Source organism: Xyrauchen texanus, chromosome 5, assembly GCF_025860055.1.
Source record: "Xyrauchen texanus isolate HMW12.3.18 chromosome 5, RBS_HiC_50CHRs, whole genome shotgun sequence".
In the NCBI taxonomy this organism is placed as follows: domain Eukaryota; kingdom Metazoa; phylum Chordata; class Actinopteri; order Cypriniformes; family Catostomidae; genus Xyrauchen; species Xyrauchen texanus.
Window position 1 is genome coordinate 4,150,804 of NC_068280.1, and position 27,424 is coordinate 4,178,227.

A 27,424-nucleotide genomic window follows, 5' to 3' on the forward strand; every position below is an offset into this window, starting at 1 on the left:
TGTTTCATTGTTTGTCGGAAATGTAGACGATATCACATTTTGAGCAAGCTGTGGCTTTGAAAATTGCTTGTTGTAATATTTGTCGTTGTTCAATCGTGTTTTGGAGGACACACACACGCAACACGAAAATAACTGGAAATGTATTTTGAGTTATTATGAACCTTAAACAAAACACATACTTAAAAAAAAAATGTCTGATAACCAGGGAATCTCATTACTGTTATTTTTTTCTTTTTGAAAACATTACATTTATATGGTATAATATAATGTACACTACACTGGTGGCCAAAAGTTTGGAATGATCTACAGATTTTGTGCTTATGGAAAGATTGGTACTTTAATCACTAAAGTGGCGTTCAACTGATCACAATGTATAGTTAGGTCATTAATAGCATGAAAAATGACTGGAGTAACCACTGGAGTCATAGGGATTACTTTTATATTGCCTTTATGTGCTTTTTTTGGGCTTCAAAGTTTTGGACCCTATTCACTTGCATTGTATGGACCTACACAGCTGAAAGATTCTTCAAAAATCTTTTCTTGTGTTCAATAGAAGAAAAACACATCAGGGATGGTATGAGGCTGAGTAAATGATGAGAGAATGTTTGGGTGAACCTTCCTTTTAAAACACATATTAAGTCTACTATTGCACTATTACTAAAATACAACACAATAACACAGCATTTGCATCTGGTAGGGTGGCGGCGGCTCTCCAGGCAGACTCGGCCCTTCAGACTCGTTCAGCAGGGACAGATCATCAGCACATTGAGAAGACCGGCCATAACCCCCATAGACATTGAGGGAGACTCATAATAGGTCTGTCTACTGAAGCGGAATGTTGTTATGGACCATGCACGACACGGACGGGTTGAGCCGTTGCACGTTGTCTCCTTGTTGGGGTGGCAAGTGGGGTGGCAAAGCTAATTTTTAGGGTGGCAGCTGCCAACACTTAACACCCTTCTGGCCCCGCCCCTAGTCCCAACCCTACTTCATGTTTAAATAGGAAATATATTGACACCAAGGTCAAAACAGGACTGAAAACTGTGCTTATTAGGGGATTTTATGAGCTAAAGTAAGTTCCTTTTTAAGTTCTTCCTCTTTTGTAAGTCGCTTTGGATAAAAGCGTCTGCCAAATGAATAAATGTAAATGTAAGTTGTACTGACTAATATGACACTGACACCTATTGACACGAATGCAGCATCACGTAAAAGTAGCTTTTCGGCATTGTAGAATGTGCTATTCACAGTAAACCATGTGGTTGAAATTGTGCCAGTAGTATTTGGACTGATTATGTCATCTCAACATGTCGGCCCCCATGAAGTGACCTGCTTCGTGTAAAATACAACTTTTCTTTTGCCACTGACTGACATGACTTTAGTCTTTATCTCATGTGAATGTACCTGACTTGATATTTGCAAAAGTATCTTAAAATGTATATATATATATATATACTTACTATTTTTCCCTAATTACTAAAGCTTTTGTAATTAGGGATAAATAGTAAGTGTACCTTTAAAAACTAGTTCCCGCGTACAAATGGTCATTCAGTTCATCACCGACAGGTGGCAGTATGTCATGAAACCTTCTGGACCTCCGCCGCCTCATCTAAACCACCACAGAAGAATATGACTGCGCCCCTGACAAGCATGTTTTTAGCTAGTTAGCTAAAGCGCTACACCTCTAAACGCGTATAATCTGCGGCTCGCTTTATAAACGTGCAATAAGGCCTATATTTAGGAATAAAGGAGAAGACAAAGGCAGAGCAGTCATGCAGATCACACTAAAGACTTTGCAACAGCAGACCATTCAAATAGACATCGACGATGATCAGACGGTATTTATACGTTTATATACTCGCATTTAAATAAAGTACCTGGGAAACTGATGTCGAACCCTGGATATTTATGATAGCAGCATATTTCAAGAAAAAAAGGCTTTTACAAAAAAATATTATGCTTTATAGGTTTATGGGTAATTAGGGATCAGCTGGGTGTGTTGGACATGATCCAGTGTTACTGAGATGGATGGATGGATGGATGGATGGATGGATGCATGTTTGGTATTATTGGTAATAGTGAACTAATAGTAATACATAATAGATAGTAAATGAATGGAAGTGCTTATTATTTACACATACTGTAATCTTTGTAATGGAGTCCATGTCATGTTACAGTAACAGATACATCAGTATAACAGATTAATTGATGTATATTTGCTATTTACAATATTTACTTTTAGTCCAACGATTGATTTTATATATATATATATATATATATATATATATATATATATATATATATATATATATATCTTTTTTCTCCTTTGGTGATGTAAATGAATGATTTGAATCATTATAATAACTAAGGTGATGGCACTGAAGGAGAAGATTGAGGCTGAGAAAGGCAGTGAAAGTTTTCCAGTGGCAGGACAGAAGCTCATCTACGCCGGAAAAATCCTGCAGGATGACACGCCTATCAAGGAGTACAAAATTGACGAGAAGAACTTTGTGGTGGTGATGGTGTCGAAGGTCAGATATCAGCACCTTTCAGCACAGAAATAGCACGCTCGAATACATAAAGTGTGATCATGTTTTTCGGATTAAATGTTTTTGAGTATGAAGATTTTTCTCTTCTAGACAAAGTCGCCACCCGTCCCACACTCAGAGCTGCCCAAATCTGCTGCTGCTGCACCTTCCTCATCCTCCTCATCTCCTCCTCCTGTTCCGGACCCTGCAGCCATTCCCATTCTCAAAGACGAGTGCCCAGATGACACTGCGAAATCTGTCTCACCTGCGCAGTGCCCTGACAGGTGAGGCCTTAACCATAATGCCTTACAAACATGATATGTGAAGTTTTGATTTATTGTTAGTATTATTGAAGATTATCAGAGTGCTGTCTACTGCAATTGTAAAACAGGGTTCTCACAGTCATGAAAATTAGAAAAACCTTAAAGGGACAGTTCACCCAAAAATGAAAATTATTTCGTCATTTACTCACCCTCATGCCATCCCAGATGTGTATGACTTCCTTCTGCTGAACACAAATATTTTTAGAAGAATATTTCATCTCTGTGGGTCCAGACAGTGCAAGTGAATGGTGACTAGAACTTTGAAAGTCCAAAAAGCACATAAATGCAGCATAAAAATCTGTAATCCACACGACTCCAGTGGTTCAATCCATGTCTTCAGAAGGGATATGATAGGAGTGGGTGAGAAACAGCTCAATATTTAAGTCCTTTTTTACTATAAATCTCCACGTTCATTTTCACATTCTTCTTCTTTTGTTTTTGGCAATTCACATTCTTCGTGCATTTCACCATCTACTGAGCAAGGAAGTGAATTTATAGTAAACAAAAATAACAAATATTGATCTGTTTCTCACCCACACCTATCATATCACTTCTGAAGACATGGATTAAACCACTGGAGTCTTATGGATTACTTTTATGCTGCTTTTATGTGCTTTTTGGAGCTTCAGGATTTTGGTCACCATTCACTTGCATTGTATGGACCTACAGAGCTGAAAAATTCTTCATTTGTGTTCAGTAGAAGAAAGAAACTCATACACATCTGGGATGGCTTAAGGGTGAGTAAATGATGAGAGAATGTCTTATTGGAGACATTAATGCACTAGTTAACTAACCAACTGACTTGTTTTGCAGTGGTAGGGGCCACGTGGCTGACAGGGAAGATGCATCTTCAACATTAGGTAAAAAGTCAAACCAAGATCACTTCCAGACACGTTGATTATGAAAATCTCTTGTTTTTTATGGTTATTTTGCAGTAAGCATGTACAAGAAGCGTTCATTTCTAAAAAGCTGCAGCAACTGTAGAAATGCCGTACTTCCTGTCTTGTGTTTTCTGATGTTCTTGCATGTGTTATGCAGTGACAGGTCAGGAGTATGATGCCATGCTGACTAATATCATGTCTATGGGCTATGAGCGAGATAAAGTGGTGGTTGCACTCAAGGCCAGTTATAATAACCCTCACCGTGCTGTGGAGTACCTGCTCAATGTGAGTGACTTATGTGCTGCTCACGCAAGTTTTATTTTACATGCATATACCTACATGCATATGTTACACTCATAATTACACAAAAAGTCAAAGAGTTCCTGGACACCTGAGAAAGCTTTTGATATGTCTGCCATGTGTACATTTTGTATTTGCGCACAGCTACAGGCTTTGAGAGTGTTACGTTGTACACTTCTGTATTATTTTGCTCTGTGCATGTATATGAATGTGAGTGTGGTGATGTCTTCTGTCTCAGGGGATCCCTTCAGTCCCTGTTCAGGAAACCAGCCCTGCCCCAGCACAACTGCCTACTGACACACCCCCCACAGAAGGTGAGAAACACGTAAAACATTGAGCATGGTCCACAAGACTCCTTTGTCTTGCGAAAGCTAATTTCGATGCTAACATTTTATGTATTCTAAATACACCCATTGAAATAATATTTTCAACATTTTTGCGTAATTTTTATTTTAATATTCTGCTCGCATGTGATCATCACTTGTCTCATATTTAATCTCAAGCATGCCTCTTCACTGATGCTTTTGTTGACTTGGTTAACTTGTACACTTAACTTTTGATTCAATTATATTTGGGGCAAAATTGTTTGGTGTGGTGGAAATGGAGCCACATCTGTGGGACAGTTGTGATTTTGTGAAATGAACAAAAATCATTTTCACAAATATTGAGTTGGTGTAGTTCACTCTTGGTTGAGATTGTCATCATTTAAACATGTCATATTTTTATAATAAAGGTTAATCGTTTAATATTGAAAGTTTGGGTCTGATAGAACAGTAAAGTCTATACATAAAAGGCATTTCAAAAGTACCAGAAATAAATGATGAGGGACTGGTAAAGAGTACATTTTAAGGTGACCATGTAACATAAAGAACAAAGTTCAAAACTGTTAGTTTTAATAAAAATCGACCCCTGGGATGTAAAATGTCCCGAAGTTAGAGAAACACCCCATATACACTTACATACTACATAATAATGAACAATATTTACATATATACATTTTTCACAAATTTATTATACATTTTACTCATTAAAATAAACAGTTTGAACTGATTCATGGAAAGGAACTTAACTTGCCAATGCCATGTTTGCTACTGAAGTTTAAAGGGGTCATGACATGAGAAACCAAATTTGCCTTGATCTTTTGGTATATAAGAGGTCTTTGTATCATTAAAACGTCCTGCAAGTTTAATATTTTAAGACGTCCTCCCCATTCTAAACGAATCATTTATTTAATCAAGCTCAAAATACAGCTCGTTCTGGATTCATGGTTAGAAGTGACGTGTCGGTTAGAAGTGACGTAACAGCGTTTGCATATGACCGCCTCCAGCGCCAAGATAACTACGCTTTAAGCGCAAGACAACTACGCTGATTTCAGTATCGCCGTCGCCTCACAAGTGTTCAGTCGATGGACAGCGAGCTCTGACAGAGACTACTTGTGCACAGGAAAATTACGATGCCACACAGATGTGCTGTTCCTGGCTGTGGTCAAACAAAACCTCTGAATAAGCTGCCGAAAGATCCAGACGTCAGGGAAAAATGGATGCAGTTTATTTTTTGCGGACGTCCCAGTCACGGCAGTGTTAACTTAAGCGTTTGTTCTGTACATTTTAAGGATGACTGTTTTGAGAACAAATCTCAATATGATGCTGGCTTTGCCAGAAAACTGTTGCTCAAAGATAAGTCCGTGCCGACTATTCTGGGAACAACGACGACGCAAACTGTAAGTAATCTATTTTAAACTTTAAACTACTTTTTAAAGCGCAATTTCATTCATTATGAATAATCACAGTGTTTTTACTTAGTTTACTTGCATATTGTTCTGGCTGGGAGCGTCAATAATTGATACATAGGCACTGACGTTAGCCAATCATAACAGTGGGCGTTAACACTGAAGTCTTAAATGGAAAACGCCCCAAAACAGACTGTTTGAATCAGAGGATGAGAAACAGGGTGGGAAAAGGTCATAAATCACTAGATTTTAAAAGTTTTTCTTAAAAAAAAAAATATATTAATACTATAATTGCACCTAAGGGAACATAATAATACAATAAAAAAACCCATGTCATGACCCCTTTAAATAAGATACACAAAACATCTTTCTTAAAGGGACAGTTCACCCAAAAATAAAAATTCTCTCATTTACTCACCCTCATCCCAGATGTATGTCTTCTCTATTTTTTTCTTCTTCTTTCTGATGAACACAAATGAAGATTTTTAGAAGAATATTTCAGCTCTGTTGGTCCATACAATGCAAGTGAATGGTGGCCAGAACTTTGAAGCTCCAAAAAGCACATAAAGGCAGCATAAAAGTAATCCATATGACTTCAGTGGTTTAATCCATGTCTTGTGAAGTGATATGATAGGTGTGGGTGAGAAACAGATTAGGGATGCACGATATATCGGCCACTTGTATTTTATTCACAGATAACTGCAGATATTTTTTTTTTTTGTGATAATTTGTTATGGTTTATTTGCTTGCGGCTGAGAATCTCTGACTGCCTGCAGAGTTTTTCCTTCAGGCAGAGACTCGGGCAGTGTCATGTTGTATCTGCCAAACCTAAAAACAGCAGCAAGTCCAAATGCCAAGTTTTAAATGACACATTTTCTTCAAATGAGAAGCATTTAATGAAATAGCTAGCAGTTCCAGGTTAAAGGAGTAAAACAGATCAATATTTAAGTCCTTTTTTACTACAAGTCTCCACTTTAACTATCTTCTTCTTTAGTTTTTTGCGAGTCACATTCTTAGTGTCGCCACCTACTGGGCAGGGAGGAGAATCTATAGTAAAAAATACTTAAATATTGATCTGTTTCTCACCCACACCTATCATATCGCTTCAGAAGCCATGGATTAAACCACTGGAGTCTTATTGGTTACCTTTATGCTGCCTTTATGTGCTTTATGGAGCTTCAAAGTTCTGTCCTCCATTCACTTGCATTTTATGGATTTAAAGAGCTGAGATATTCTTCTAAAAAATCTTTGTGATCTGCAGAAGAAAGTAAGTCACACATCTGGGTTGGCATGAGGAGTAAATTATATTTGAGAGATTTTTCATTTTCGGGCGAACTCTCTCACTCTTGCAAGTTGCGAGACAAATAAGAAACTCAAAACTAGTCTAACTAGGAAACCTAATGGCAGAATAAAATGCCCAATACAATTATTGTGATATTTACGATGTTGTTATATAATTTGATCTAGTCAGAAATCATTGCACAAATATTGTTCAGCTCTACTTCAAAGACAGATTTGTCCTTGTGTTAGGTGAGAACCCTCTGGAGTTCCTGCGTTCACAGCCGCAGTTTCAGAGCATGAGGCAGGTGATCCAGCAGAACCCGACCTTACTGCCGGCCCTTCTTCAGCAGCTGGGACAGGAGAACCCAGACCTACTGCAGGTGATCAGCATGATGATGTTGAGGAAAGCATAAGGCATTGCAGTGTTGTTAATGTCTGGTACTCACTGTGACTATTTTTGTTGATGGCAGCAAATCAGCCAGCATCAGGATCTGTTCATCCAGATGTTAAATGCTCCGGTTGGCGAGGGGGAGGGCGGAGATGGCGGGGAGTTTGCTGACCTGAGTGCTATTGTTGATGAGGGAGAAACCGGCAATTACATCCAAGTGACACCACAGGAAAAAGAAGCCATCGATAGGGTGAGTGTAAACACAGTCCAGCATGTTTGGTCGGTTGGGGTTCAGTTTTTTCATTTTACAATATTGAACCTTTTTTTCTTTTCTTCCGGTGCCACTGCAAACATGTTTTATTGGACTGTTGTGATTCTAGTCCTCTGCAAAATGTGTTTAATTCTGCGTACACTCTTGAAATGGTTTAATACATTAAATATGTATTAAAAATGGATCCTAACCTCATTAGACTCAAGCGACTGCGGTGAGCATTTTCCATTTCCCTTTTTGATTTGTAACTAGTAGCACCTTATAAAAACATTCTAGAGGAAATAGTTTGCCTAATAATGTATGTCCTCATATGTGGACAGCGGGATTAAGTTGTCAGATTTGTTTTTTATTGATCAAATTATGTTTTCGGGAGTGTTGGCTATTCATGTCTAACAGCTCAAAAACATTACCTCAGAAATTAGCATAAATAATTCTGATTCAAAATAAAGTCCAGCATCATCCAATCACTGACAACCATGTTAAAATCAAATGAGACATTTTGAACTTATGCACTGATTTCCATTGTTCTATGTCTGCCAAACATGTTGAGTGGTCCAAATTAGGGATGGGTATTTTGGTCATTTTGTGTACTGGAGTACTCGTCCAGTACTCAAGGGGCGATTACATGCTCATAACTGTATATATAATAACAGGTCTGATAAATGTCTTTGGCTGCTGCATTGCGTTTTGTTGTTCCACTGTTCGTCTATTCATTATTATAGGCTGTTATAAAATAGTAAGTTACATAATGTTGCAAAAAAGATTGCATAATCAAAATATAATGCATCATATTTTATCATTGTGAAGATTCGCTGTCTTATTCTGAAAGAATGTGCCCAACGCACATCAGTAATCTTAACATCACATCGTGCACCGTTTTTTTCAGAACTGCTGCAAGATGCTGCATTGTGTTCCATTTAACTGCGCTCTGTCACTGTGTGTGTGTGTGTGTGTGTGTGTGTGTGTGTGTGTGTGTGTGTGTGTGTGTGTGTGTGTGTGTGTGTGTGTGTGTGTGTGTGTGTGTCCAAACGTTCGCTCTTGTGAGGACAGCCGCGATGCTCTGTGTTGTAATTCATGAAGCGTTCACGTGAATGCACTTAGCTGCATAGAGGGCTATAGGATGGTTCTTGCTCCCTATTTAGTGAATGACTTAACCTCCAGTGTGCTGTCTGCCTGCACTGGTCTCAGAACAGTTATAGGAGAGCTATAGGATGCTCCCTTGCTCCCTATTTAGTGAATGACTTAACCTCCAGTGTGCTGTCTGTTTGCACTGATCTCAGAACAGTTATTGGAGAGCTATAGGATGCTCCCTTGCTCCCTATTTAGTGAATGACTTAACCTCCAGTGTGCTGTCTGTCTGCACTGGTCTCAGAACAGTTATAGGAGAGCTATAGGATGCTCCCTTGCTCCCTATTTAGTGAATGACTTAACCTCCAGTGTGCTGTCTGTTTGCACTGATCTCAGAACAGTTATTGGAGAGCTATAGGATGCTCCCTTGCTCCCTATTTAGTGAATGACTTAACCTCCAGTGTGCTGTCTGTCTGCACTGGTCTCAGAACAGTTATAGGAGAGCTATAGGATGCTCCCTTGCTCCCTATTTAGTGAATGACTTAACCTCCAGTGTGCTGTCTGTTTGCACTGATCTCAGAACAGTTATTGGAGAGCTATAGGATGCTCCCTTGCTCCCTATTTAGTGAATGACTTAACCTCCAGTGTGCTGACTGTCTGCACTGGTCTCAGAACAGTTCAAAATGCACCTTATTTTCATCCTAACTCCATATAAATCCTCTGTAAGCAACATTTGATGAACCTATTGATTCTCAATGTGAAAATGCACAGTGAATATACAGGAATGCATTTACTATTGTTAATGGACTGAACTGTGTTGTATCATGATAATAAAATATAATAAAATGTATGTTCAAATGAAGTGAAATTAACCATTGTTAATGTTGAAAGTTATTAAAAATAAAAAACATGTGTTTTCAACTTTTGATGGAATAAGTTCCTCAAAATCCACGTACGTGGACATTGTTTATCAGTGTGCTAATGCGCAAAAAATGAAAAACCTTAAATGTTCTGCACTTATATCGCGCCTTTTTTTTAACCTTAACGGCATTCAAAGCGCTTTACATTGAGACTCATTCACCAATGACTGCAGAGCTGCTATGTAAGGTGCTAGCCTGCCATTGGGAGCAACTTGGGGTTCAGTGTCTTGCCCAAGGACACTTCGGCACGTGGAGTCATGTGGGCCGGGAATCGAACCGTCAACCCAGCGAACAGTGGCCGACCCGCTCTACCACCTGAACCACAGCCACCCCATAAAGAGGTTTCTTACCAGAGGCACGTTTATTAGCTCTGCACCTGTAGAAGCGTTTCACGGAAATCGACATCATGTTGTTCTTGTTGTTGTCACGTGACTGTGTAGCAGAACTGTAACTCTTAAGTGAAAGTCTAGAGTCTTGTGAATAGTATTCAGTCAGATTAAATGAATTTAAATCATACGTTACAACGTCCTTGTATGGGGATGTGGGGTTTGCACGAGGTTAAACCGTTATATACTGTATTATAGTTGTTTTGGCTGGATTTTGCCATGAAAATGAGCTTGCGTGGCATTACAAAACACACTTTTTATGGTTAATTGAATTAGTCCTGAATCATCTTAATAAGGTGGACTCAAGGTGAAGCTTTTAAATAAATAAAGGAAGAATAGTTTTGTTTTTCCCTTATAAATAATCTTCTGTTTCCATTTTCTCTCTTTCAGTTAAAAGCTCTTGGGTTTTCCGAAGCCCTGGTGGTCCAGGCGTACTTTGCCTGCGAGAAGAATGAGAATCTGGCAGCCAACTTCCTGCTCAATCAGAATTTCGAGGACGAATGAGAGTCGTGGAGCGCCCGCGTGCCCCATCCCCCTCCACTACACAAGCACTGCATCTACTCGGGACCCCATTATTTCTTTGAGTTTATAAGTCAAGGGGAGACTCGCAGACTGGGCGGGGATGGGGCGGATGCATTTCAATGATGAAAAAATTCCAATGGAATTGTTGGCATTTGGATTGAATGCACTCTAGCATGTTGAAGGGGTGTGCTTGCACGTGAATGTGTGTGTGTGTGTGTGTGTGTGTGTGTGTTTGTTCCCTTAGGGAATATTTGACTAAATCTGCATTAGTTGAAAGTAAACGCTCTCCTAGTAGTATTATGGGATATGATAACAAGGTTAGATGTGCGGATAAGCATCGCTTGTTTGTTTTTATTTTGGAGAAGGATTAATAATATATGTCTAAAGGAGAATTTTATGTAATTCTCTAATATTAGAGATATTTCTGTATTTCTCCCAGGACACACTCCAGATGAATGTGATAACAGCATTAAAACATGACACAAGATGTAGTCCAAATAATATCAGTTTTAAACTCCGTCTCTAACAGTGTTTATGTAAATGAATGTACTGCGATGGAGGATGTCATGTAAAATCTGGAAGCAAAGAATCTGACCAAGCTGATAAACGATTTGTTTGATTACCCGACCTGTCCCATTTCAGGGTGTAATTTCTGTGCAGCTAGTGGCATCGAACAAAATGACAATGTGTTTGAGTGTCCTGACTGCACCAGACAGGCCGTTTGCCCGATCAGTGGAAGATGGGGCAGAGTTTAAAACTTATTTGAACAGTCATTATTTTTGCAATTCTGTTGGGTGGCGCAGAAATTACACTTGACCTTTTAAAGCTCCTTATTTATTACTTAAAACTAGCGGTCGACCGATATATCACCTGAATGTTTTAATTATTGCATCAGCCGATAAATCTTCCCCTTTGGCCAATTTGTTTCTTGAGGGTGCTGAGAATCGCCTGCTTGCATGTGAAGTGACTTGAGACGTGTAAACAACCAGTTAGTTGCTACAATAATAGACGGGTGTGCAACACAGTGTCGTTCAAACGGTCCGCATATCAGATGCATTTGAGCTCATAATGTTAAATAGCTCACCTGTTTCATTCTCCCTCTCTCTCCTCAACAGTTCCCTGTAACTTAACTGACTTGTCAAATGATAAAAAGGCAAATATCAAAAACTAATATCGTATACCATCTGCAAATATGCACATATCTCGTTTAAACCGATATAATAAGCCAACCTCACACAAATTCGGCAGATCCAGCATCCTGTGGAACGTTTATAAATCTTCCTCCGAAGCATGTATTCTGACCGTCATTCTACAGTTTCCTGTAATTTTTATAATGATGAAAGGCAAACATGCGTTTAAATGTACTTCACGAACCTTAGACAAATCCAGTGTTTTCTTCCCGTCGATCTTACTTTGAAGCACGTATTCCATCAGCCAGAATCAAAACATCCTCTGATTCACAAATCATGACATTGGTCACAATCCAAGCAGGCGATCCAGGCCGTTTAAACTGACAGGTGACCGTGCTGCTTGCGCTGGATCCGCACGAGCGTGAGTGCAACTTCAAATTAAAAGCACTTCACGTGTGCTAGAAGTAAATGTCTTATTCACTATGCACTGTACAGTTGAAGTCAGAAGTTTACATACATTTTGCCATTAAAATTATATAGTTTTGGCAAGTCATTTAGGACATCTACTTTGTGCATGACATGAGTCATTTTTCCAACAATTGTTTACAGACAGATTGTTTCACTTTTAATTGATTATCACAATTTCAATGGGTCAGATGTTTACATACACTAAGTTAACTGTGTGACTTTAAACCGCTTGGAAAAATCCAGAAAATTATGTCAAACCTTTAGACAATTAGCTTCTGATAGGAGGTGTGCCTGTGGATGTATTTTAAGGCCTACCTTCAAACTCAGTGCCTCTTTGTTTGACATCATGGGAAAAATCTAAATAAATCAGCCAAGACTTCAGAAAAATAAATGTGGACCTCCATAAATCTGGTTCATCCTTGGGAGCAATTTCCAAATGCCTGAAGGTACCACATTCATCTGTACAAACAATAGTACGCAAGTATAAACACCATGGGACCACCTAGCCATCACACCGCTCAGGAAGGAGACCGATTCTGTCTCCTAGAGATGAACGTAGTTTAGTGTGAAAAGCGCAAATCAATCCCAGAACAACAGCAAAGGACCTTGTGAAGATGCTGGAGGAAGCAGGTGGACGAGTATCTAGATCCACAGCAAAACGAGTCCTATATCGACATAACCTGAAAGGCTGCTTAGCAAGAAAGAAGCCAATCCTCCAAAACCACCATAAAAAAGTACTACAGTTTGCAAGTCCACATGGGGACAAAGATCTTACTTTTGGAGAAACGTCCTCTGGTCTGATGAAACAAAACTTGAACTTTTTGACCATAATGACCATCGATATGTTTGGAGGAAAAAGGGCGAGGCTTGCAAGCCGAAGAACAGCATCCCAACCGTGAAGCATGGGGGTGGCAGCATCATGTTGTGTGGGATGCTTTGCTGCAGGAGGGACTGGTGCACTTCACAAAATAGATGACATCATGAGGAAGGAAAATGATGTGGATATGTTGAAGCAACATCTCAAGACATCAGCCAGGAAGTTAAAGCTCGGTCGCAAATGGGTCTTCCAAATGGACGATGACCCCAAGCACACCTCCAAAGTTGGTGCAAAATGGCTTAAGGGCAACAAAGGTATTGGAGTGACCATCACAAAGCCCTGACCTCAATCCGAAAGGAAGATTTGTGGGCAGAACTGAAAAAGCGTATGTGAGCAAGGAGACCTACAAACCTGACAAAATTACAGCAACTTAATCTGAGAAGCTTGTGTAAGGATACCCAAAATATTTGACCCAAGTTAAACAATTTGAAGGCAATGCCACCAAATACTAACAAAGTGTATGTAAACTTCATGACCCATTATTCTGACATTTCACATTCTTAAAATAAAGTCGTGATCCCAACTGACCTAAGACAGGGAATATTTTCTACTATAAAAGACAGGAATTGTAAAAACTGAGTTTAAATGTATTTAGCTAAGGTTTATGTAAACGTCCGACTTCAACTGTATGTGCAATTGGTTTGATTCAGGATTTTTTAAGAAAATGTGATTGCTAACGTGGACATGCCATACATGGCTGCTGAACTACTGTGTGTACTGCGATTTCCTTCTTCCTAATATATTAATAATTTCTTCATGTGCAAATAAATTACTTAAGCTTGATGACTTAACAGAAATGAGATGAAACTGCTAACCACCATTTAAAATACAATATTTTTTGTTTTTAGATTATTTTTTACAAAGTTCAAGTTTTGTGTGAAATTGAGTAAATATAGTGTTAAATAAGAGATTATAAATTTTTTAGCAATTTTATGTTATTTACTATATTAAATTGTGTGATATATTGGCATTGTATCGGCCACCCTGCTCTCTGGATATCGGCATCGGCCATAAAAAAAAAAAACAATATCGGTCGATCGTGACTTATAACAGACATATAAAGTGTAACGTCCATCATCTCGTCACCGTTGGAGCAAAATATTCAGAAGTTTAAATGACAATAAGGTTCATTTAGGGAGGTTAATTTACTTTAGACATTTGATAGAGTCGCTTAATTTTCCTGTATAAGAGGACCAACTTGCACCAATACAGCAAAGACGAGCTTGCTTGCATTGCAGAGATAAAAACATAGGCCTGTTACAGCATCACAATGTAGTTCACGCTGCAAGATTGCAAAGTCAAGCATATCTATGTAAAGTTGACAATGGGTTTGTGGGCACAGTCAATTCTATTGGAGAGTTCAACTTTTTTAGCAGGTTCACCAAATCCAGAAACCTTTTACACTGAGAGCATTTACATGCACGTCAATACACTAATAAACACCGAAAACACGCTTATTCATAAAATCGGACAATGCAAGAGAACCGCATACGTGTGGCTTGATCGGTTTATGCTTTAACCGTTTATGACCATACCCAGATAAAGGAATGCCGTTTATGCTGTTTACATTAAGCATTGTAAAATTGTGCATGTAAAGGTGCTCATTGTGTCTTTAAACGTTCAAAGTAAAGGATTGCTCCTTTGTTATGTTGTACGCAGTTGTAGATTGTCTGCATTGATTTTGGGGGAAATTTGCAGAATATGGTCATTTATAAGTATTACACTTGTATTGGTAGCTGAATGCAATATCGATTTGCCCAAAATATTTAATAAGCAAAACTTGAAATAATGTGCATTCCAGCTGTGCATAAATTCCATGTGGGCTTCTAAACGTATAGTATAATTTACTATAATGTCTGAACTTCTCTCTTGGGATCAATAAAGTCTTACTGACTGATTAAAAGTGGTGGTGATCTCTCACCATAAAGCAAACCAAAACCATGATCTTTGTACAGTCAAGAACATCATTTATTCAATCAGGTGTTGCTCTTTACAAACTTTTAGTTTTATAATGGAAAAGAATCTGTAAATAACACATGCAGATTGCCAAGGGCTCTTGTGAGGGCGCACAGGGATGGAGAGCACTGGATCGGGACACCTCCCGGGTGGTATGTATGGACCTATATGTGTGTACAGCTACATGAGCATTAGTGAATCGGGAAATAAACAGAAGTCTGCCACTACCTGTAACTAACCATGACACAAGCAGCTACTGGAGGAGGAATTGTTGATAATACTGATTTTGGTTTTACTGACTCTAATGAATGTTTGATGCTTCTTAAGGGTGCAACATCTTTTGAAAATATACAAATCAGATTTTATGTGTCATATTTTCCTGGCACATATAACGAGGGTTTTTTGAAGGAATGAGCCATTTCAATTACAGGTGAAACTCGAAAAATTAGAATATCGTGCAAAAGTTCATTAACTTCAGTAATTCAACTTAAAAGGTGAAACTAATATATTATATAGACTCATTACAAGCAAAGTAAGATATTTCAAGCCTTTATTTGATATAATTTTGATGATTATGGCTTACAGCTTATGAAAACCCCAAATTCAGAATCTCAGAAAATTAGAATATTGTGAAAAGGTTCAGTATTGTAGGCTCAAAGTGTCACACTCTAATCAGCTAAACACCTGCAAAGGGTTCCTGAGCCTTTAAATGGTCTCTCAGTCTGGTTCAGTTGAATTCACAATCATGGGGAAGACTGCTGACCTGACAGTTGTGCAGAAAACCATCATTGACACCCTCCACAAGGAGGGAAAGCCTCAAAAGGTAATTGCAAAAGAAGTTGGATGTTCTCAAAGTGCTGTATCAAAGCACATTAATAGAAAGTTAAGTGGAAGGGAAAAGTGTGGAAGAAAAAGGTGCACAAGCAGCAGGGATGACCGTAGCCTGGAGAGGATTGTCAGGAAAAGGCCATTCAAATGTGTGGGGAGCTTCACAAGGAGTGGACTGAGGCTGGAGTTACTGCATCAAGAGCCACCACACACAGACGGGTCCTGGACATGGGCTTCAAATGTCAAGCGTCTTACCTGGGCTAAAGAAAAAAAGAACTGGTCTGTTGCTCAGTGGTCCAAAGTCCTCTTTTCTGATGAGAGCAAATTTTGCATCTCATTTGGAAACCAAGGTCCCAGAGTCTGGAGGAAGAATGGAGAGGCACACAATCCAAGATGCTTGAAGTCCAGTGTGAAGTTTCCACAGTCTGTGTTGGTTTGGGGAGCCATGTCATCGGCTGGTGTTGGTCCACTGTGCTTTATTAAGTCCAGAGTCAACTCAGCCGTCTACCGGGACATTTTAAAGCACTTCATGCTTCCTTCAGCAGACAAGCTTTATGGAGATGCTGACTTCATTTTCCAGCAGGACTTTGCACCTGCCCACACTGCCAAAAGTACCAAAACCTGGTTCAATGACCATGGTATTACTGTGCTTCATTGGCCAGCAAACTCGCCTGACCTGAACCCCGTAGAGAATCTATGGGGCATTGCCAAGAGAAAGATGAGAGACATGAGACCAAACAATGCAGAAGCGCTGAAGGCCGCTATTGAAGCATCTTGGTCTTCCATAACACCTCAGCAGTGCCACAGGCTGATAGCATCCATGCCACGCGCATTGAGGCAGTAATTAATGCAAAAGGGCCCAAACCAAGTACTGAGTACATATGCATGATTATACTTTTCAGAGGGCCGACATTTCTGTATTTAAAATCCTTTTTTTTTTATTGATTTCATGTAATATTCTAATTTTCTGAGATTCTGAATTTGGGGTTTTCATAAGCTGTAAGCCATAATCATCAAAATTATATCAAATAAAGGCTTGAAATATCTTACTTTGCTTGTAATGAGTCTATATAATATATTAGTTTCACCTTTTAAGTTGAATTACTGAAATTAATGAACTTTTGCACGATATTCTAATTTTTCGAGTTTCACCTGTAAGGTGAAAGCATTAAACTTGATCACACAGGAAATCAACAAGTTGCTTCCGAAAGTTCAAGTTACATGAAATCGACCTAAATTCCCATTTAGCTTCAGATGCTATTCTCTGTGGACATTTCACATGAGCACTGCAGCGATAGTGATCTGTGATTGAATTGTAGTGATTTGAATTTAGGTAAGCACATACCGATTTCAGCAGCAAAACTTTCTAACTGCTCATGCTGAATTTAAAGTGTGATGAGACATTAAGATGCCACTCTTTATCTACAATTGCAATTAGCTATCGATTTGGGATTGAACAAGCAACCTTTCTGTGGCATGTCCAAGTTATTAGCAAGCAGGCTGTTTTGTGTATTGCATGTTATTCTTAGTGCATTTCGTCTCTTGCCCAATCAATCAATAAGGTGCAAATAATCAGTCATGTTTTTAAATAGCTGGTCTCATACAACCACTATAAAAAGATGCTTTAGTTGTAGAGTCCAAGAGTTTCTTTTGAGAATTCAAATTGTAAACAAAATCAAAATAAATATAAGACAATCAAACAAAACGTTAATCTGCGTTGCCTTATCCAGTGCTCTTCACCTACATCCAAGCCCCTGATGCCAACAAAAAACCTCTTACCCAGGGCCGCACCCCTTCCCCCGAATTTTCAAGTTGCTATGTTACTTCTGGTCGAAGTTATGTTTTAGGGAGCATAAGCTGGCCCTGGATCAGCATCAATGGGGCAGATTCTACTCAAAGCCCACTGCATTTGACTGAAGTGAGAGAGATGTGCATGATATAAACATGTGAAGCGTACAGACAGGGATATAACATTAGAGTTTACAACATCTTGCTCGAGAGAAAAAGAGGTTCAATATTTTTTTCCAACTCTTTCAAAAGTAGGGAGAGAGAGGAAAGAGAAAGTTAGGGAGACATCTACAGTGCCAAGAGGATTGAGAGAGGCTCTGTTTCAAAACCTGGTGAGCTGCCTTGCTGTCTACTGCCAACATAGGCAACTGCCTTTTAAGGCGGCACCCTTAGAAGTGACTCATTTGGTCAACTTTGTGCATCACAGAAATGGCACTCATAACGTAATGCACGTGGAAGACTTGACTCAATTGGTTTTTTAATAGTGTTTGGCGTTAGCATATTGCTAAGCTAACAACATAACACTAAAAAGAATCATCGATATACAAATATTGGGTAAAATAGTGCATTTTTAATTAGATTAAATTGTTTTTAGCATTACCTTTCAGTAATTAATGAATTATATTGACTGCATAATCAATATTTGCCTCATTTTGTCCACAATCTTGAATGTATTTCAATATAGTTTGAGGTTAGCATGTTGCTAAGCTAACAACATAACACTAAAACGAGGCATAGCATTTACAAATATAGTGTAGTCCATTTTTAATTAGATTGAATTAATTTTAGCATTACGTTTCAGTAATGAATACATTTTGTTGACTGTATAATCAATATTTGCCTAATTTTGTCCACAATCTTGAATGGATTTCAATATAGTTTGATGTTAGCATGTTGCTAAGCTAAAAACATAACACTAAAAAGAATCATCAATATACAAATATTGGGTAAAATAGTGCATTTTTAATTAGATTAAATTGTTTTTAGCATTACCTTTCAGTAATTAATGAATTATATTGACTGTATAATCAATATTTGCCTCATTTTGTCCACAATCTTGAATATATTTGTTCACTAAACTGGGATAAACTCTTCTGTGGAGGATACATGTGATACTGCCTAATAATTCAGCCAAAAGAAGGTATCTAAGAAGGTTGTAAAATTACACTTCCTAAATTTTGGCACAATTTACGATGACTTAAAATGCTGCCTACATAGGCAGCTCAATAGGTTTTGTAACAGAGCAAGAGAGACTGACAGGTACAGAGAGAATATTTTTATTTCATTTTTTAACAACCCCCCCCCATCATTTTACAATAAGAAGAACAAAATCACATCCATTTTCTTGTAGTACTATATACTGTGTACGGCTTGAGAAAGCTTAAAGAGAAGTAGAAGGAAAGAAGACGGGTGTTCTCATTTACAAGATGGTGTCTGTGAACAAAAGGCACTTTGAATAGGACAACCTTTAAATGCTCACCTATTACACTACAGCACGAACACTATGGGAGTTCATTTACATAGAGAAAGTGTTTCCAGGACGATACGGGGGCCGTGGCTCACTGATTTTCCAACGCGTTTGTGCCTCTCCCCTCAAACCACGTGTGCTCTAAACTACGAGAATGTCTAACGAAACCCTACTCACATTAACACGTTTGAACACGATTCTCGCCTAAATTAGTCTGACGTTTCATTGCTTGTGACGAATCCTCTACCGTCTTCTCAATCTTACTGTATTTTCAAAATCAAATAAACGTGACACTTGATAATGAAAACTAAAATGCCCATTACTCCAGACTGAAGTTATTACGCAAAATGCAAATGTGTCTTCCTAAAATACACGTTCCCGCTTATTCATCCGGAATTTATCATTGTAAGAACGACGTCGTTAAATACATTTAAGAAGTAACGGTCAAAGTATACTTCGGTTTTGCCAAAACACAGAGTATGCGCGGACTGACCGCATGCGGCCTTGTTTTTTCTAGACACGGACACAGTTTGTGTCTTTTCGGCTAATTGAATGGGCTCACGGTCAAATGGCTGAGCGCGAGAAAGAATGGCACGCAGAAAAACGAAATATGTCCGAGCCTTAAGAAGGGGCATTGCTTTCTTAAAGGTTGTAGTAAAATGCCTTTTGTCAGAACCGATATATAAAAAATGTAACCCCCCTTAGTAAAAACAAATGAGAAGAAACGAGAAACAGTTTTCGTAAAACTTGTCTCTTAAGAAACAGTCATTCTGGTGTGGTATTATTCGCATATGAGTAACAGCAGCACCAGTATTTTTTTTTTAACGTAATACACATTTGTTTCGACAGTTCGCAATATTGTTCCTTCAGCCCCCCCCACAAAAGATTACAAATAAAACTTAAAAATAAAAAGATAAATGAAAAGTAAAAAGGAACTTCCCCAACACTTACAAAGACTGGGATTGTTTTTGTGGCCCTCATATTTAGAGTCCTGGAGCTCGCAGACTTCAACTATTTTTTCGTTTTTTTTTTTTACTTTCGTCACTTTCTTAAAAATCTCAGACAAACATAGATATCTACCCAACACATTGCACATGGCTCAGTCCACATATATCTCTTTTTTCTCAATAATAACACTTTTTTTTCTCCTTTTTTTTTGTTTTGTTTTTTTTTTACAAAGAAAACGAATTCTTGTTTTCTTTGACAAATTGTTTCCGTTGTATATGAAAGTGTATTTGTCATGTATTTGCACTGAACTGAACAATACCAAAGGTTGCGAAGACCCGCGTGTTGACCAGTTTACTATTTCGGGACATTTTCCAATGACGTCACTGACTCGGGTGAAAGGTCAAAAAATAACTAGACTGCCATTGAGCTAATTTCACAGTGGAAGAACTATACATATATCCATATATATACAGTGCGAGTACGATATGATCTAACAAATATTTATAAATATGATGTTTGCGGTTGCTTATATGTTGTTTCTTGCTAAGCCATGATACATATTGTACATATTTTCTGTAATTTATACATGAGGTGAAGACCCTGAATTACATGTAAAGGGGACACTGAGGCACTTTAATGCGTTTGGATGGTGAAATAATCAGTTTTTGACAAGCTACCGAAGGACAACCGGCGGGCCGAACTCTCAGCCAATCAGAGTCCCTGACATGTGATTGACAGCCAGGCAGTCCAGTTATTTAGTGAGGTCAGTGGTTTCGAGAGTCTGTTATTGTGCTGTTTGGACAGTGAAAATGTTCTTTATTTTGTTTTGTCTCAAAATATAATCTGTATTGTACCTTAAATAGGGTGCATGTGCTAAAATCTAAATTCGGTAGAGGAGATTAAAGAGTTAGTTCAGACAAAAATGAAACTTCTGTCATAATTTACACACCATCACGTCGTTCCACAAGCGTTGATCTTGCGCTAACATGTTTAGCGCTAAACGCAAATTCTTGCGTAAACACTGTGAATGAGTTGCTCATGTAGGGCTCATGAATGTGCTTAAAATTTGGGTGGTTTTTACCAAAACCTTTTGCATGGCTTCAAAAGTGCACAAGTTGCATAGACTACTTTTATGGTACTTTTGCATCCTTTTTGAAACGTAAGTAAAGCAAATCTATATCCACTGTTGCCGTTGTATCGAGATATTCATTTAAAAATCTCCTTTTGTGTTCCGAAGAAGAAAGTGTCATACAGATTTGGAACAACATAAGGGTGAGTAAAGCATGACAGAATTTTCATTTTGGGTGAACTATCCCTTTAAATGTTTCCCTTTGTCCTTTAATGGTATGGGCATGTGTCATAGTGCAGTGTTTGTGTATGTGTGAAGTATGTATGTTTCTTAGTTTACTGCTATGCTGGTAGGCTAAAATGAAATGGCAGCCATTGGTAGATTGTCCTGTGAGCCAGGCAATACTAGTGTTTTGAAACAAAAAACTGAGGTGTGGAGAGACAATGTTAATGATATGAAGGAACTGCAAACCAATGGTGAGTGTGATTGGTAGGAAGGGTTGAGCACTGTCGACATCATAGTGACCCCAAAATCTAGTTAATGAAGCTTAGAGATTGTCCATTTGTTAGTCACATTCAAGTTGAAGGAGAGTTAAATGATATGTTTGTTCTTAACCTGTTATTCTACGAAAAACAAAAACACTTTGGTAAGCACAAATCCACATGCAGTCCGAGCGGGTATTACTTTGTGAAAGAAGTGCACAAAACCTATAAAACATGTCAAAGTTTAAATCTCATGAAACCATGTCCAGATCACATTTTAAAATCAATAAGAGAAAATGCATTTAGATTTTACGTAAAGAAAATGGGCCATTTATTTTCATGACAATTTATCAGACCTTAATGCAGCATGACATTTTCAGTTTTTATGGTTATTCTTATTACTGTAAAACACTATTTTTTTTTTTATTGTAAAACAGTTAAAATTATTGTATTACAGTATATTTTAAATCAGCATAAATTTGTATTAACTTAATGTGTCATGACGTGTAATTATTGTATTACAGTATTAAGAATAAGCATTAAAAAATCTAATTTAAAATACTTTAATATGAAAATTTGAACTGTTTTACAGTAAAAAAAAAATTTTTACAGTATTTTTTAAATCAGAAAAAAATCTCATTACCTAAATACATCTCGACATTTTCCTCTAGAATTTTAGTTTTTAATGGTTATTCTCATAAGTACAATACAGTAATTTTACTGTTTTACAGTAAAAAAACTTGCATTACCGTATTTCTTAACTCAGCATACATTTTCATTACTTAAATGCATTTCAACATTTTACTTTAGATTTTTAGTTTTTAATGGTTATTCTTTTTACTTTAATACAATAATTGTTTTTATTGTAAAACAGTTAAAATTATTGTATTACAGTATATTTTAAATCAGCCTAAATTTGTATTACCTTAATGTGTCATGACATGTAATCATTGTATTACAGTATTAAGAATAAGCATTAAAAAATTTAATTACTCTAATATGATTTTTTTTTTACTGTTTTACAGTAAAAAAAAAATGTTACAGTATTTTTTAAATCAGAATAAAATCTCATTACCTTAATGCATCTCGACATTTTACTTTAGAGTTTTAATTCTCAATGGTCATTCTCATCACTTTAATACAGTAATTTTACTGTTTTACAGTAAAAAATAACTCGTACTACCGTATTTTTTAACTCGGCATAAATTTTCATTACCTTAATGCATCTCGACATTTTACTTTAGAGTTTTAATTCTCAATGGTCATTCTCATAACTTTAATACAGTAATTTTACTGTATTACAGTAAAAAAAACTAATTCAATTGGAATATTTTTTTTAAATCAGCATAAACTGTCATTACCTTAATGTGTCTCAAGATTTACTTATGAATTTAAATTCTTACAGAAATTTTACTGTATAACAGTAAAAACTCGTCCTACCGTATTTTTTTACTCAGCATAAATTGTCATTACCTGAATGCATCTTGACATTTTACTTTAGATTTTAAGTTTTTAATGGTTATTACTGTAATACAATAATTTTAATTGTTTTAAAATAAATAAAAAATAATAATTGTATGACTATTTTTTTAAATCAGGAAAAATGATCATTACCTAAATGCGTCTCAACATTTTACTTTTCAGTTTTAATTCTCAATGTTTTAAATTCTCAGTGGATATTTGTCCCAATTTCTTATTTGCATTATTTTTATTCTTTTGATTTAGGGGTGACACAAACATGATCTTGACAGGTTTTGTGAGATTTTCCCCTGAAAATGTACTGCAAAACCAAACCTAAGAAAAGTAGAACAAGCCCTTGTGTGTAGGGCTACTGTAGGATCCTGTATATGTGGATGCTCAAGCACTCAGATTGAATGATGGTGGTGCTAAAACCCCCATTAATGCATCCAACTAGAGTGTATAACTCAAATCGCTGACCTTCTAATTCATCAACACTACATAATGAAAGAATTCTAATATATATATATATATTGTATAATTAAGGTTTAACCCCAAAACAACAGTCAATCGTGCTTGACCCTTCTTCCCATTACTGTCATAAAACTAAAAGCCAGGTTCTCTATATGATGTTGTGATATGTTATGACTGCCTCTGTCTCACTGTAGTGCTGTCATTGAAATGTGTATTTGCATGTTCTGTTGCTTTGCTCAAGCTATGATGAGAAGTGATCTGTGTGTGTGCATGTGTGTGTGTGTGTGTGTGTGCGTGCATTTATATGCACACACGAACACATTGTCATTGAAACATGTAGAAAATCGCATTGCAAATCTGAGGCCAAACTATCTGTCATCCCTTACCATTGATCATTTCAATAAAATTGACCACGGTTAGTGTTCCGTGTTGTTTGACTGTTTCACTCACAGTCTATTGCTTGTCCACAATTAAACAGGAAGTGGATGAGTTCACACTGCACTGAAGGCTGAGCCAATCAAAAGAGTTCAGTTGAGTTTCTCTAGCCAATCAAATGCGTGTCCGATGTGGAGCAGATCAATGTGGAGTCCATGATTAACATCATCCAGGATACATTTCATTTCTAGAGTACAATCAAAATGAGTTCTGACAGGCAAGATATGGATTTTCCTCACAATGGCATATGATTGGTATATTGTCATTTCTTCTGAATGCTTTTTCCATCCGGTCATCCGTCGTCAGCGTAGAGTGTTCTCCGAGACTAGAGGGGTCATGCTGAAGTACCCCAGATTCCTCATCCGGAATTGAGTGTGTATATATATATGCCAATGTTTTCAGGAATTGTGTTTGTATATGGTGTGTCTGTGTGAGTGAGACTTTAGAGGGGCATGTAAGTTCCATACTTAGCTTTGTGACTCTCAGAGACATTTCCAGTTTTCATTGCGGATTTGTGCCTGTGTGTTTCATGAAAAGTCTCGTCAAAGGAACCATGACTGCAAGAAAGGAAATGAATGAGTCACTCCAAAAATTAAGTAAAACAGAACTTCATCAAACTAACTTAATAACATGAAAAGGTTTTAATCTTTATCATTTTTTTTATCCCCATATCGCCACCCAATTTCTGCATAAATTAGTCTTTTGTCCAATTAATCTTAAAGGAATAATTTAGCCATAAATGTTAATTCTGCAATAATTTCATCACCTTCATGTCGTTCCAAACCCATATGACGTTTTTTTCCTCCATGGATCACAAAAGAATGCATTTAGAAGAATTGTAATGCTCTTTTCCATACAATGAATGTGAAACGGGACAGATACTGTCAAGCCTTAAAAATGATAAAAAGCACCATAAAGTAGTCCTTATGACTTGTGCGCTATATTAAGTGTTAGCATTGGTGCTAGTAAACGAAACAATTAATTAGCACAAATTAAAATGAATTGCCACACTGCAACAATTTTATTGTTATTGTTTAAATAATTTATTACAATTTGTATTATTTACTATTTCCATTTTTTACACCATGTCATATACATTATCCTTTATATTTAAATGACGTTTGTAGGCTTGGGATCGATGCCGTTTTTACATTTCGATAATTGGAAGATTTTCCAGATTTTTTTTCCAGATACAATTTGGGCTGCTCATTGCACAATAGCCTTGTATCTTTTCAAACATATTTCTCACACAACTTTGGTAAAGTGTGAGCGGGCAGGGTTAATTCAAGTGGGTCGCATACCGGATGCATCCGACGAACGATATGGCATGTTTAAAAAATTCGAAACTATTATTTTCTATGAAGGTACACACAGAGAGGGGTTCGCCGCCTCTCGAGGATCCCCAAAAATCTGCAGCACCACGGATTGTAACTTGCATAGTTTTCCATTATAGTCAACCCTAATCCTTATCAACGGACAAAGATTATTTACTTTACTGGATGAATTATTGTGTAAAAGTATCTTTCATACAGCCTACACAATGTATTTCAGTCACAAATGTGTCTTTTGTGATTTGACAGCTTGAACGAAAGACCTATTCAAGGCTACATTCAGGGAAATTGGATAATAAACATCACCATTTCTAATTGTTCAGTTTGCACGGTTACAACAGTTTCATACACTAACCTGCAAACTCATCAACATCACGTTGTTCATTCTTGAAGAATTTAAAAAATCACTTTGGACTGCCAGTCATTGGTCCCTATCCCTAAAGCCCATCCCTAACTATAGAAGGGAGTCATTGGTCCCTATCCTTAAAGCCCATCCCTAACTATAGAAGGGAGTCATTGGTCCCTATCCCTAAAGCCCATCCCTAACTATAGAAGGGAGTCATTGGTCCCTATCCCTAAAGCCCACCCCTAACTATAGAAGGGAGTCATTGGTCCCTATCCCTAAAGCCCATCCCTAACTATAGAAGGGAGTCATTGGTCCCTATCCCTAAAGCCCATCCCTAACCCTAACTATAGAAGGGAATCATTGGTCCCTATCCCTAAAGCCCATCCCTAACTATAGAAGGGAGTCATTGGTCCCTATCCCTAAAGCCCATCCCTAACCCCAACTATAGAAGGGAGTCATTGGTCCCTATCCCTAAAGCCCATCCCTAACTATAGAAGGGAGTTATTGGTCCCTATCCCTAAAGCCCATCCCTAACTATAGAAGGGAGTCATTGGTCCCTATCCCTAAAGCCCATCCCTAACCCCAACTATAGAAGGGAGTCATTGGTCCCTATCCCTAAAGCCCATCCCTAACTATAGAAGGGAGTTATTGGTCCCTATCCCTAAAGCCCATCCCTAACTATAGAAGGGAGTCATTGGTCCCTATCCCTAAAGCCCATCCCTAACTATAGAAGGGAGTTATTGGTCCCTATCCCTAAAGCCCATCCCTAACTATAGAAGGGAGTCATTGGTCCCTATCCCTAAAGCCCATCCCTAACCCTAACTATAGAAGGGAATCATTGGTCCCTATCCCTAAAGCCCATCCCTAACTATAGAAGGGAGTCATTGATCCCTATCCCTAAAGCCCATCCCTAACCCTATCTATAGAAGGGAATCATTGGTCCCTATCCCTAAAGCCCATCCCTAACCCCAACTATAGAAGGGAGTCATTGGTCCCTATCCCTAAAGCCCATCCCTAACTATAGAAGGCAGTCATTGATCCCTATCCCTAAAGCCCATCCCTAACCCTATCTATAGAAGGAAATCATTGGTCCCTATCCCTAAAGCCCATCCCTAACCCCAACTATAGAAGGGAGTCATTGGCCCCTATCCCTAAAGGCAAAACCTACACCTCCCCTAACCATAACCATAACCATAACCATATAAGGGAGTAAAAAATCAGCACATCACTGGCTTCAGTAAATGTTTATATCACCCCCTTGTGGTCTCCCAAAGCTATTACAGCAGACTACATTGAATGGAATACAACTGGCAGTGAATTGAATGCATTTACATTTATGCATTTGGCAGATGCTTTTATCCAAAGTGACTTACAGTGCACTTATTACAGGGACAATCCCCCCGGAGCAACCTGGAGTTAAGTGCCTTGCTCAAGGACACAATGGTGGTGGCTGTGGGGCTCGAACCAGCATCCTTCTGATCACCAGATTACCAGTTATGTGCTTAGACCACTACACCACCACCACTCCGTGCACATGGAATGCACACAAAGTAGGGTTCCTATTTAAATGTCGGCTGATGTAAACATAACGATGCCTCAAAAATAGCGTGCCGATCAATAATCGATATATCGATTATTTATTTGATATAATGATAGATTTATATTACTATTAATATTCATCACAAGATACATTTCCTTGCCTGATGATTTGCCCTCTCCATAAAATACATATTTCCTTATTTCTTCTTATGTATTAAAAAAAAAAAAACTTT

The 27,424-nt window shown here is 37.8% G+C and overlaps 2 protein-coding genes across 3 annotated transcripts in view; one reads left to right on the plus strand and one right to left on the minus strand.

The window, feature by feature from the left end:
- Window positions 1–1,631: 1,631 nt before the first annotated feature.
- On the plus strand, window positions 1,632–14,266 carry LOC127643398 (UV excision repair protein RAD23 homolog A-like). The gene is made up of 9 exons (XM_052126092.1): window positions 1,632–1,835; window positions 2,367–2,528; window positions 2,637–2,809; window positions 3,662–3,708; window positions 3,887–4,014; window positions 4,268–4,343; window positions 7,289–7,419; window positions 7,510–7,677; window positions 10,463–14,266. The coding sequence occupies exons 1-9, from the start codon at window positions 1,770–1,772 to the stop codon at window positions 10,574–10,576; spliced, it is 1,065 nt and encodes a 354-aa protein (XP_051982052.1). The 5' UTR covers window positions 1,632–1,769; the 3' UTR covers window positions 10,577–14,266.
- An 8,037-nt stretch (window positions 14,267–22,303) lies between these two features.
- LOC127643396 (nuclear factor 1 X-type-like) overlaps window positions 22,304–27,424 on the minus strand; it is a 138,094-nt gene continuing 132,973 nt past the window's right edge. For both annotated transcript variants that reach the window (XM_052126086.1, XM_052126091.1), the window contains one exon: window positions 22,304–24,532. In XM_052126086.1, coding sequence (XP_051982046.1) covers window positions 24,518–24,532 — 15 coding nt within the window. In that variant the 3' untranslated portion in view covers window positions 22,304–24,517. The remainder of the gene's footprint in view (window positions 24,533–27,424) is intronic.

Bases quoted from the DNA above. Each gene is read 5' to 3' on its own strand.
- LOC127643398 (XM_052126092.1), top strand. From the start codon at position 1,770: ATGCAGATCACACTAAAGACTTTGCAACAGCAGACCATTCAAATAGAC. The intron at 1,836-2,366 runs GTATTTATACGT...ATAATAACTAAG, and splicing joins ACATCGACGATGATCAGACG to GTGATGGCACTGAAGGAGAA. The intron at 7,420-7,509 runs GTGATCAGCATG...TGTTGATGGCAG, and splicing joins AGAACCCAGACCTACTGCAG to CAAATCAGCCAGCATCAGGA.